The sequence below is a fragment of the Eptatretus burgeri genome, chromosome 2, assembly GCF_056783735.1.
Source record: "Eptatretus burgeri isolate ZD-2024b chromosome 2, Ebu_testis_v1, whole genome shotgun sequence".
Classification (NCBI taxonomy): Eukaryota; Metazoa; Chordata; class Myxini; order Myxiniformes; family Myxinidae; genus Eptatretus; species Eptatretus burgeri.
The window spans coordinates 110,760,957-110,774,601 of record NC_140962.1 but is presented as its reverse complement, the minus strand read 5'-3'; the positions used below and the strand labels follow the sequence as shown (position 1 = coordinate 110,774,601).

The window sequence follows — 13,645 nt, the reverse complement described above, 5'->3', positions numbered from 1 at the left end:
CTACACAGTAGTTATTTTCTGCAAACTACTGTAATTAGAACTGTAACCAACAATAGTTTTAACTCCAGTATTAAGGACTTATTCTCTATAGACTACTCATTTTACCTCTGCCACTGAAGGTGGTTGGAGGTTATGTTTTCAGCCCTGTCTGTCATTGTTTCTTTGTCTGTTTCTTTGTGTGCAGGATATCTAAAAAAGTTGTGGACAGATTCAAATGAAATTTGGTGGGCATGTTGGGTGTGTGTGACCAGGACAAACTGATTAGATTTTCGTGAAAATCTGGATACGAGAATGTTTTATTTTTTAAGTGATTCTTCACCATTGAGAGATGGGGCCAAAAACAATATATAGCACGATATTTCAAAAATTTCTTGGACCCGGTATGTTCTTCTGGATCAGTCATTACGTGGCGGAGGTATGCGCTCGACCAAGTACCCTTCAAGTTGGAACTGTAACCAACAATAGTTTTTACTCGAGCATTAAGGAGTAATTCCCTGCAGACTACTGTAATTAAATGGGTAATGAACTGTAGTTTTAACTCTAGTATGAGAGCAATTATCTGCAGATTACTGTAATTTGAACTGTAATCACTTCAGTTACTGGCAATCATTGCAGTAAACATCTATATATAATTCCAGCTGTGTGTGTGTGTGTGTGTGTGTGTGTGTGTGTGTGTGTGTGTGTGTGTGTGTGTGTGTGTGTGTGTGTGTGTGTGTGTGTGTGTGTGTGTGTGTGTGTGTGTGTGTGTGTGTGTGTGTGTGTGTGTGTGTGTGTGTGTGTGTGTGTGTGTGTGTGTGTGTGTGTGTGTGTGTGTGTGTGTGTGTGTGTGCGTGCGCGCGCGCGAGTGCAACCGCAGTTTCTCGACAACCGCTGGTCTGATCGGATTGAAACTTGCCAGGAATATTGCCGGGGCCCTGCGGATGTGCCTTTTCAAGGTTTGATATTAATCGGACGAGCGGTTCCCAAGTTACGGCCATTTATCTGTCGACCAATGACAAGACACAGTGCTATGATGTCACGAATGACGTCACAATTAATGTTTATTTATTTATTTTTTATTATCTTTATTTTTTTTGCACGATTGACGGTCCAATCTGATTGAAACTTGCCAGGAATATTGCCGGGGACCCGCGGATGTGCCTTTTCAAGGTTTGATATAATCAGATGAGTGGTTCCCAAGTTACGGCCATTTATCTGTCGACCAATGACAGGACACGGTGCTATGATGTCACGAATGACGTCACAATTAATGTTTATTTTTTTTATTTTTTTTTATATTTCTTTTGCACGATTGAAACTTGCCAGGAATATTGCTGGGGACCCGCGGATGTGCCTTTTCAAGGTTTGATATTCATGTCTGTGTGTCTTAATATTTATGTCTGTTTGTTTGATAGGGGGGAGAGAGATGAGGGGGAGAGAGGAGGTGCGAGAGAAGGGGACGAGAGTTATATAGATTATCTATCTATAATTATAGATAGGCGAGAGAGAGGGGGTAGAGAGAGGGGCGTCACAATTCAAGAGAGGGGGAGAGAGAGGGGGAAAAAGGGGTGCGTCACAATTCAAGAGAGGGGAGAGAGGAGGTGCGAGAGAGGGGGTGAGAGAGGGAGGAGAGTTATATAGATTATCTATCTGTAATTATAGATAGGCGAGAGAGAGGGGGAGAGAGAGGGGGCGTCACAATTCAAGAGAGGAGGAGCGAGGAGGTGCGAGAGAGGGGGCGAGAGAGGGGAGGAGAGTTATATAGATTATCTATCTATAATTATAGATAAGCGAGAGAGAGGGGCGTCACAATTCAAGAGAGGGGGAGAGAGGAGGAGCGAGAGAGAGGGGCCATCACAAACCGAGAGAGGGGGCGAGAGAGGGGGGTGAGGGAGGGGTGAGAGAGGGGCAAGAGAGGAGGAGAAAGGGGAGGCGAGAGAGAGGGGCGTCACAATGGTGTTCTTCTTCATTTGATATGACGTCACAATTTACAGAGGGGCGAGAGAGGGGGCGAGAGAGGAGGAGGGACAGAGGAGAGGGGAGAAAGGGGGCGAGAGAGAGAGGGAGCGTCACAATTCGAGAGAGGGGGCAAGGGAGGGGTGAGGGAGGGGGCGAGAGAGGAGGACGAAAGGGGGGGGCGAGAGAGAGGGGGCGTAAATTGTTCTTCTTCGTTTGATATGACGTCACAATTTACAGAGGGGTGAGAGAGGGGGACGAGAGAGGGGGTCGAGAGAGGAGGAGGGACAGAGGAGAGGGGAGAAAGGGGGCGAGAGAGAGGGGGCATCACAATTCTTCTTCTTCTTCGTTTGATATGACGTCACAATTGATGCTGGGGACCTGATACTGCAGGCACGAAGCTGCACATACTGGCCCGCCCCTACAGGCCCGCACTAGTAAATCAAAATTGCAGAACCTAAAACCTAAAGCATAACCTCGAGCAATTGTAAAGGTAACTTAAACTGCCAGCAAGTATATGAGAGTACAACGACTTCTAACTATGTAATTTTTGCCGCATGCATGTGTGTAAGTTGCTGTTGTTGGCTGCTATCTCCACATGTGGGTGCGTTTCAGGAGAGGTCTGTGTGTCATGTCTGTCCTCAGGGGTTTTTCTTTTCTCTTGCATTGAAGGGTTCATGCCTAAAATGTCACTCCACCTTCTTTCCGAAGACAGTTTCTATACTCTCAGTATTTGGTTTGAGGAATTTAAGACCGGTTTTCCATTCAAAATTACCTCAGTTTTTATGCATTTGAAGTGACCAAGACAGTTCATGCACATTCAGGGTGTAACCTTTTTTCTGTCCTGTACCACAGCATTACATTAAAAGGAATGAAGGTTGAAAGGCCACCAGCCATCATTGCAAGAACAAAGATGATTCACCATCGCAGGGATAAAGGCAATGGTGTCAACACTAAAAAGTAAGCATTCCACTGATAAGCATTTTTGTTGCAATGCAGCTTAGTTTATTTTGCCAGGTCATGTTAAGCTTTCACAACTTTTGAATCATAAGTGTTGGGGTGTGAGGGTAGGGGAATGATATTCAAAATAAATTGATCGATTTCATTGCTCATTTTTTTTTTTTTTTATCAATTTACACTTTCAGAGAAGTGCACATGTTCACCTCTGAACTGTGTAGCCTGGGTTTGTATCCCAACCCAGCTATAAACTGTCATTGTGGTGTTTCACAGGCAGTGTGATTCATCAATGTGTGTGCTGTCCCTCAGATGGACGTTATACTGTGTGTTCCATCTGCTAGTATTAGTTGGTGGATTTTTTTTTTCCACGATCCACAGTGTCCTTCACAAAGAGCAAGTGGATTATTATCGGCATTCTGGATAAATGCCAAATTCCTGACACCTTCAGTTCATTGTCCCTCATGGGCAGTTGCTTCTTGAAGGACTTAAGACAAAAACGTTCCTCAGGCAACCACCCAAGAAGGTGTAAATAATTGTGGCCATTTAAAATTTAGTAGTCGTAGAAGTGGGTGGCGAGGGTATTCATGCACTCGGCATGACAGCCAGTGAGGTGAGATCAGGGTGGGCGAGTTCAGTTTTCAGTGAAAAACATAAAGTAGTAGTCTGCTGGTGAACCGTAGAGCACCTAAGTCAACCTCACCTCCATGTTGGTGCACCTTTGAAACTAACAACTTGCAGTGTTAGGCTTATGAGGCTCTGGCTCGGGGAAAGGAAAACCACAAAAATAAACCTGCTCCAGAGGGCTGACAACCCACTTGATTCAAAACTGTTGTTATGGAAACTGCAAGTGAAATTCAAATCCCAGCTCATGTTGGTCATGGTTATGGTGAAAGAAAGGTCCCAATCTAGGAGGAAGATGTCAGGTTTGTGGACAGTTTGGTGCCTTAGAGTTACAGTCCTGGAAGGTACAATCAAATGGAAGACCAAATAGGTATCGTCCTGCTTTGGAGTAATAAGGAACCCGAACAAGCAAAAAGCAACGATGAAGTCATCAGGAGGAACCTGTATAGGATTCACATTTCATCTGCTGCTACTCTACCCTCAAACCCATCGAGGCACAGCCAAGTGAGAATTATTTTTTTAAAATAATAATAATAACTCGTAATAAAAAAATTAAATAATTATGGCTGCCAGACCATGTGTCGGATTAAGTTGAAATTTAAAATTCTAGTGCGGGGCCGTACGTGCAGATTCGTTCCTTCGCTCTCGTAAATGACGACTGGATTGGGGCATTATTTCAATTAGATCGGACCAACCGTATCATAAATGGCCATAACTTTGGAAACACCTGGGAAACATACTCAGGTCCCCAGTGTCAATTGTGACGTCATATCAAACGAAGAAGAAGAAGAATTGTTATGTCAATCGTGCAAAAAGAAAAGAAAAAAGAGGATCTGCGACGTCATTCGTGATGTCATAGCACCGTGTCCTGTCATTGGTTGGCAAATAAATGGCCGTAATTTGGGAACCACTTGTCCGATTATAAATATCAAACCTTGAAAAGGCACATCCACAGGGCCCCAGCAATATACCTGGCAAGTTTCAATTAGATCGGACCAGTGGTTGTCGAGAAACAGCGGACGCAGACAGACACACAGACCCGTACGTGCGTGCCCGTTCGTGTGTGGACGTACATGCAAAAAAAAAAAAAATTATAATTTCAAACAGCTGTTTCCCTTGGGAAAATTCAAACCTTGGGATTAATTAATAATTTGAACAATTAATTCAAACCTTGGGAAAAAAAACAGCTTTCAAACCTAGGGAAACAGCTGAAACGGATGAAGTTGAACGATATCAAACCTTGAAAAGGCACATACTCAGGTCCCCAGCATCAATTGTGACGTCATATCAAACGAAGAAGAAGAAGAAGAATTGTGACGTCAATCGTGAAAAAAAAAAGAAGAAGAATTGTGACGTCAATAGTGATGTCATAGCACCGTGTCCTGTCATTGGTTGAGAAATAAATGACCGTAACTTGGGAAGCACTTGTCCGATTAATACCAAACCTTGAAAAGGCACATCCTCAGGTCCCCAGCAATATTCCTGGCAAGTTTCAATTAGATCGGACCAGTGGTTGTTAAGAAACGGCGGTCGCAGACACACACACACATACAGACAGGCAGACAGACAGAGATTGCTGGAATTCTAGATAGATGGTACAGATCTTGGATGAGGATAGTGATTGTGCAATGTGAGAGTTGGGAGAGGAATCAGTGGTTCATGGTTAAAAACAGGAGTGAAGCAAGGCGATGTAATGTCCGGTTTTATATTCTCGTTAGTGCTAATAGTTAACTGGATAATGAGGAAGACAACAGATGGCAACAACACAGGGATTAGGTGGAAGTTTACAACAAAACTGGAGGATTTGGATTTTGCTGACGACATTGCCCTTTTGTCATCAAGCTACCAACATATGCAAACGGAAGTAACAAAAATGAATCGGTTTGCATCAAAAACTGCACTCAAAATATACAAGAAGAAAACGCAGGTTTTGTGGATAAATAGTAAAAGCATATCAAACAGTTTTGAATGGAGTGAATTCAAATTGGAGACCAGTATCTAAATGAAGTGAAGTACATACACATACTTAGGGGCCATCGGCAACAAAAAAGGAGGGGAAAAAGATATTAGGTACAGAATTTGTAAAGCTATGGTATCCTTTATGAAAATAAAGCAAATGTGGAGCTCCAGCATTTATACATTGAAAACGAAATCAAGACTGTTTAACTCACTTGTAAAATCATTACTATTATATGAATGTAAGGCTTGGAAGATAAACAAAGGGGACAGTTGGAAACTTGACAAATTTATATTCCAATGTCTGCGTGGAATATTGAAAATCAGATGGCAATACATCATATCAAATGAAGAAATACTCAGAAGAGCCAAAGTAATGAAGTGAAGACCAGAAGATGGAAATGGATTGGACATGTGCTAAGAATGAAAGATGGTAGCAACTGTATGGCAGCATTGTCATGGAAGTCCAAAGGAAGAAAGAATGAAAGTGGGACATCCGAGAACAACTTGGAAGAGAGCAGTGGAAAAAGAAAGAAAATAAATAGGATGGAAATCATGGGATGAAGCCAGGCCAATAGCCAGAAACAGGAGAGACTGGAGAGTACGCACTGCATCCTTATGGGCCACTTGGCCCTGAGAAGATAGATGAGTTGATGATGATGATGAGTCATAAAAATATTCATTCATTTAATCGTGTATGTGATCAATTGCTTATTTAATCAATCATTTATATCTCTGCATCTATCCACCCCCATATACTCTATTGAACAGTTATGACCTTTTTGCTCGCACAAGTGTTGACATGATGAGGGACGGCCTGAACAGTCTGCAGTACAACTTGCTCTCCATCTCAAGGTTCAAGCTCTACACAGAATTGCACGTGGATGTTGGGAAGCCCAAACGTTAACACTCTTAGTCCCTGACACTTTTCTATTTGGTAGCAGAACTGAGGTGTCCTCAGCCGATTCCTCCAGGATGGCCATGGAAGAATATGTTGAATGCTGTAGTATCTTTTGAAGCTATCTATATTGGTTCATTGGCAAGATTTTGAAGATAATTTTGAGTTCCAACTAATGTGGATTATTGTTTTCTGCAAAATTTACAACTTTGGCTACTATAGTCTCAACACATACTGAACCCTAACAGGAACCTACGCAACACTTTAACCTATTTATTATATCTGAAAAAAAATTAGTGGAAATAATTTTATTGAGTGACAGTTTTTTATTTTCATAATTTGAATAGCTAAATGTTACTGCTTTACTGACGTCTGCAATACTTTTCATTGTAAGCAATTAAAAGTGCCACTTGAGAAAATTATTTTGAGTAAATACATTTTTTTAAATGCCGTGTTTTAGGATTTTAAAAAGTTTGTAGTCATACCATGTTTAGCTTGAGATTCACAATTAATCTAAAGCCAGTGCACACTATTTTAACCCATTGCTTCAAATGAATTAATACAGGTAATTTCCAAAATGTTTCTGTATATCATTCACGTTTTTGAACCATTTGATTCCTTTAGGGTTGAAGCAAAATTTGTGAAGTTGTTTTATCAAACGAGATGAAAATCGTCCTGTAAATTTGTAGATTACTGATGTAATTAATATAATTTTTTTTTTTAAGATTACATTGCAGGGAGTTTTTGTTTACAGTTTGATGCAAAGTTATTTGTGACACCCACCAAAAAAAGGCATTAAATCTGGACTACATGGGGGCCATTTTATCAGTCCACATCATCCTAATTACCTCAAAGGCACTGTCTCAAAAAAAGAAATTAAAAATATTTCCTTTATTTCAGCCTTTTCAAACACCCAATTTATCCACAATATCATAACTTGCAATATTTCATACAAATCATGTGGCTAATATATGAGTTGGTAAATTTTGATATATTTCTTTGTTTTTTTAGTCATGTTGAGTATGGACAACTTGGGAGTCATTTAATCGCACGAGAATTGGAGAAGTGTCTGTGACTTCCATGCACTCCTGAATCGCTGGATAGAATGATTTTAAAACTGCTGGTTGTACTCGCTGTATATTTGGGACGGCTTTCGGTGATAAAATAAATAAATTATAATCCCAAGGGTTTCAGGTGGGGGAAAGACCTCAATGCTCAGTGTAAATACCTTATGTATAGCACTGCTCTCAGGGGGAGTGGGTTTTGCAAGTCGTACAAAAATACACAAACTCTGGGGATATTAACCCATCTGTAATGACAGGTTCTTTCCTAGCATAAAGTGGGATAAATGAGTGAACTTGCAAAAAAGAGACTACTCCGACAATTCAACAATGAAACCTTAATCCTTGTTTTTTCAATGGTTTAACCTTTCAGAGAGAAGTCTATTGCTCCTGCTAATATTCTTCTTTTCATTACATGTAGTTTTGTTGCTCCTTTTCTGACTGGAAGATCAATGCACTGATAAAACTCTGAAACTACACCGTGGTGTTCCAAGTCAGCAGATCTATTGCATATCCTGAATTGAACCAGAATGGTTGAACGGTTTGTCAATGTTGGTTGTTTTTTTTTTTCGTTTCCCTGCATGTGAAGCAATTAGCTCACTCTCTGTCTGTCTGTCTACAAACATCAGTGTTTGATGAAAGAACTACTTTGTTTCAATTTAATTTTATATTTTGAACACTGTAGAACATGAACATGAACCGGAACACGAACCTGATGTTTAGCAGTATTTTGACTCTGAATTTGGCAGATTGGTTGGTCTCATCCCGAGTGCACATGCGTACAGAGAAGTAAGGTACAGGTACTCATAAATCCCTTGCACAAATAAAGCGAAAAGTGGGGTTGAACAATTGGTTCACTTCTGTCTGTCTACAAACATCACTTTATGATCGAGGAACAACTTGATTTCAATTGAATGCAATTTCAACTTTGAACACAAATTGAAAAACTAACCTATAGTTTTGCAGCACTTTGGCTCTGAATTCGTCCTAATTGCACATGCGCAAAGAGGAGTGATCATTTATTACACCCCCCCCCCAACCTTTCTGCCTGTCTGGCAATCAACGAAAATTGAAAATAATTCCGAGCAGGAAACTAACTGTTTTGAGGACGTCATAAAGGATAGAAACAACAGGCACAAATAACCAATGTTATGTGTTAAATAACGTGGTGTAAAAGTGCTGCTCAACGGAGGTAAACTTCAAAAACAAATTTTCTGCAGCCTTTAAAATCTTTATTTTATTTCAATTGAATTATCTACTTGTACACTGGAGAACACAATCGCCTTTTTGGCACTTTTCAAAACCCTTCCGTTTAGCAGTACTTGGACAAAATATTACGGCATTCTACATCATCACGACCAATCAAATTTGCCGCTCTCATACTCCGCCCCTTATTTCTCAAGACTGCGTTGGATAAGATATTATATGAACCTTTCAGTTGTTTTAGTCTGGCTGTGTGGAATAATTTTAAATTTTGTTTGACTGCCAAACAGGAAACTTACTCTTTTTAGTGATGTCATAAAGGACACAAACATGCACTCATAACTAATGTAGCATGTTAAATATAGAACACAATTCATCTTTTTGGCACTTACAAATAAACCCAGTTTCACAATACTTGGACAAGATGTTACGCTGTCTCGACCAATCAAGTTTGTCCTTTGTTCTCTAAGCATTGGGGAATATCAAGATTCTGACAAAATCACGGTTTGTAGGAAATATAGAATGTGCTCAAACACAAAGCAAGAGTTGAAAAGACCCTTCCCAATGTCATTTTTCTCAAGGCTGCATGGGATAAGGTATTCTATTAATTTTCTGGGGTTTTTTTTGTTATTGCTTTTCAAAGATCTCAAACCGCTAAACCAAACGATGTGAAACTTCAGATGCATTATATTATCGATGGACTGGGTCATCTCAAATTTACGAGGATGTGTCCAAAATAAAAATGTTTTTCAACATAAGGAAGTTGCTACATTTTGATGGAGAAAACTGGTTTCGGTTAGTAGCTTGTAGTGTTTAGGATTTGAATACTTGCAACATGCCCATTAATTGTTAGCAACCACGATGTCACTGTTGTAGTAACCAAGACACTACTGTAAGTATGTTGACAGGAAAAACATCTTTTTATATGTATGTAGTTAATAATTGTTTCAAAACTTCTAAATTTGAATCTCATGGTTCTTTGAAGCTTTGATAGTTGCTTGCAATTCTAGTTTTATCATTACTGTCTCCCCCTCTTCTCGGGTTTATTTACTTTCCTATCTTTCCAGTAATTGCATACGACATATTCCTTAATTTCTGAGACAATCCTCTTTTTTAAAAAATTGGCATGTAAGTACCTTGGTCAAATGCACCGACACCCTTTTTTATTAACCTCTGCCATCGAAGATGGATGGAGGTTACTGTTTTCACCCCTTTCTGTTTGTTTGTTTGTTTGTTTGTGAACAGTATTATGGAAAAACTCCTCGACGAAACTTGGTGGGGGGGTTAGGTCTGGTCCAAGGATCATGCCATTAGATTTTGGACTTGGTCCAAAATCCAATATGGCCGCTATGGTGGCCAATTTGAAAAAATATTTGAATTTTTTTTTTCTTTGCATTTCTACATGTTTTAAGTGATTTCCAACCCCCCCCCCCAAAAAAAAATTGTTTGAGAAAAAGAAATTTTTGCAACTTTTTTTCAACAAAATTTCGATTTCTTTTTTTGCATTTCTACATGTTTTAAGTGATTTCCACCCCCCCCCAAAAAAAAATTGTTAGAGAAATAAAAATTTTGCAAATTTTTTTTCAACAAAATTTAGATTTTTTTTTTTGCATTTCTACATGTTATAAGTAATTTCCAACAAAAAAAACATGCCAAAATTATAATTGCAGCTGATTTTGGAACTTCAGGTGGATATACCCACGTAAAATCAATTTCTGTCTCAAGGAATCTAGTTATGACGAATGAATTGAGTATGTAAAAGTTAAAAGTAAAAGGGAAAGTTGCAAACTATAACTCTGTGAGCACTGTTGACGTCAAATTGAATGAATAGGATATCAGGTTCACTTGAGTGACCTAGCAGTATTGGCGGCGGAGGTTTTGCACTCTACCGAGTGCTCCCCCTCTAGTTCCATCTGAATTAGGCCCCTTTCCGATATTTTAAATCGGCAAAGATAAACCACAAAAAATAAATAAAAATCATGTGATTTTATCTTCCCATCATCTTATATTTGAGTCAACAACGTTTAAAGTTAGTACAAGGGTGCTTTGAATCAAGCCTTATTGGGATTCATAGAGAAACTGTTTATTTTTTACCCTGCACTCGCAAAGGGAAAAGCGGGTTTCAGCGTTCGGTGGCATACATCGTATGTCGTGTCTGCATTTTAAGTACACTGAAAACTGTTTGGCATAATTGAAACTTTACCACATGTTTATGACCATGTGATGTAGTGGTCACTCTTTTGAGGTCAACATCGGCCAAATTTCTGAAAATTGTCAATTTTCATCTGATTGACTTAAAATTTGAATATGATTCTCTCATTCATATGAGCTCACTGAATTCGACCACAACTTTTTTCTTTTTTTTTTTTTTAGGCCAAAAGGCTAACATAGGCTAAATTTCTGAAATCTTCAATTTTTATCTGATTGACTTGAAATTTGAACAGGATTTTCAATATCAAGTCACTGAATTCAACCACTAACTTTTTGAGGTCAACACAGGTACAATTTCTAAAATAGTCATGTGGTCTGGCAGCCATATTGGATCAAATAAAAAAAAATTATTGACAAGAGTTGGCTTGCACCATGTCCTTCTCAAGACTGCATGGGGTATGTATTCTATGAATACCATCAAGTTGTGTTTTTTTTTTTTCTCATGGCTTTGTATTTCAACTAATCCATACAAGAACAAGAGGGGGAGCACTCGGTAGAGTGCAGAACCTCCGCCGCCAATACTGCTGGGTCACTTAAGTGAACCTGATATCCTATTCATTGTAGGTCAAAACGGATCAGACTCTACTGAACCACGATTGAATAAACTAAACTAGATTGACGCGCATGTAGAAATGCCAAAAAAGGTGCAAATTTTTTTTTTCTCTAACTAAATTTTTTTGGGGGGTTGGAAATCACTTAAAATATGTAGAAATGCAAAAAAAAAAATTCAAATATTTTTCAAATAAAATCGAAATTTTTTTGAAAAAAAGTTGCAAAATTTTCTAAGTTTTATTTTCTCTTACAAATTTTTTTTTTTTTTTGGTTGGAAATCACTTAAAACATGTAGAAATGCAAAAACAAAAATTCAAATATGATTAGTTCACAATCTAATGGCATGATCCTTGGACCATACCTAATACCCCCACCAAGTTTCGTCGAAATCCGTCCAGGAGTTTTTCCATAATACTGTTCACAAACAAACCAACAAACAGACAGGGGTGAAAACAGTAACCTCCGTCCATCTTCGATGGCAGAGGTTAACTAGCAAAATTATGCCTTTCCATAACCTCCACAGATTGAAGTTGACAGATATTAGTTTGGTACTTTTCTTTAGATTTGGTCAACAGAAAATCAGATGTGAAATTCTGTCCTATCAAGCATTTATATTTCAACTAATTGAGACAAGACTTGGCAGGAAAATAAAACCTTATCACAGTCATTACTGACTTTTGATAGAGGTGGAGGGAGACACATTTATTACATTCACTTATGAATCCCAGAAATTCATTTTTAGTTTTTTACCTCCACCACTGGTTGTTTTCACCCCTTCATGTCTGCTTGTCTGTTTGTATACAGGATATCTGAAAAAGTTGTGAACGGATCAGGATTAAATTTTGTGGACATGTTCGGTATTTATTTATTTTTTTCGTGAACTTTTTTTTGATTCGATTTTGGTGAAGGTCCGGATCCGATTCGTAGAATTTATTAAGTGATTCTTCACCATTGAGAGATGGGGCCAAAAACAATATTGTACTGTATAGCATGATATTTCAAAAAAAAAATTGGCCCAATGTGTTCTCATGGATCCGGCATTACGAGGCGCAGGAATGCGCTCTCCCGAGTGCCGTTCTAGTTTTTTTTCTGTGAATGTTGGTGCGGGTGGAGGGTGTTGTAGAAACTTGCAAATTAATAGAATCACGATTGGGGAAAATGTTAAAACAGACCTGATAACTAGTTGAGCATTACATTATCCATATGTTTCTATAAGTTGATTTAAAGCCAATCCTGCTCTACATTAATCACATTTGTCTCAAGAAAACTGACCACTGGAGTAGTGTCTTCCAATATGTTGAGAATTATGAAGGTTTTCAATATGTTTCCATAAAACTTTTATTTTATTTTATTTTATTCTTTCTACGAATCAAGTTTTTTCTGTCACTAATGCAAGCAACCTGGTCTAATAAAAATGTACACTATTTTGTGTCCATTTTCTTGTCATGCACAATAAAGTGATTTTCCTCTCTAATCACACGAAGAGAGAAACTATTACCACTCAGGAGTGGCATCGGAGGGCACTGCATGGCTAACATAATGCACGTGTGAGGGACCAGTGAATTTTACATGGACAACTTGAGCAGCATTTGGTAGAGCCCATACCTCTGCCAAGCTGAATCGGTTCACGTTTTGTGTCCCACTGATTGGCTGGATCTGCATCCGGACCTGAACCAAAATTGAATTGCCTTGTTCTCGTCACCTAACCAACTCGTCCACAGAGTTTTGTCATAAAGTGTCGTCAACTTTTTGAATTATCATTCTGTTTCTCATTTTGGCCCATCTCTCAATGGTGAAGGATCACTGAAAGTCTCGTATTCGGATTCAGATCTTCGCCAAAATCGAATCAATTGGTACTTGATGGATAGGTTGGTTGGGTGACAAAGTTTCGGCCGAATCCGTCCATAACTTTTTGAAATACCGTTTTTCGCCCTATCTCATGGAGAAGAATCACTTTTATAATTCTATTATCTCGATCTTCACCAAAATATAATCAGTTCGTCCTTGTCGCACAACCAACCTGTCCACGAAATTTCATCCGAATCTGTGCACAACTTTTTGAGATATCCTGCTCACAAACAAACAGTGGTGAAAGCAATCTCTGTCCACCTTTGGTGGGGAGGTAACGATGACATTCCTGCTTTTAATGAAAGTGAGATGAGACAAAGAAAACTTCACGAACAATGAGGTGATCTACCGTCATCGACCTTCACTCAATCTTAAAACTTTTTGGTCAACTTCCTTCCTGCAT

At 39.0% G+C, this 13,645-nt stretch overlaps 1 protein-coding gene across 1 annotated transcript in view; it reads left to right on the top strand.

Annotated features, from left to right (window-relative positions):
- LOC147032824 (beta-1,4-galactosyltransferase 2-like) overlaps window positions 1-12,818 on the top strand; it is an 18,446-nt gene extending 5,628 nt beyond the window's left edge. The window contains exons 3-4 of the mRNA XM_085870716.1: window positions 2,791-2,895; window positions 6,241-12,818. Coding sequence (XP_085726842.1) covers window positions 2,791-2,895; window positions 6,241-6,376 — 241 coding nt within the window. The 3' untranslated portion in view covers window positions 6,377-12,818. The remainder of the gene's footprint in view (window positions 1-2,790; window positions 2,896-6,240) is intronic.
- Window positions 12,819-13,645: the final 827 nt, after the last annotated feature.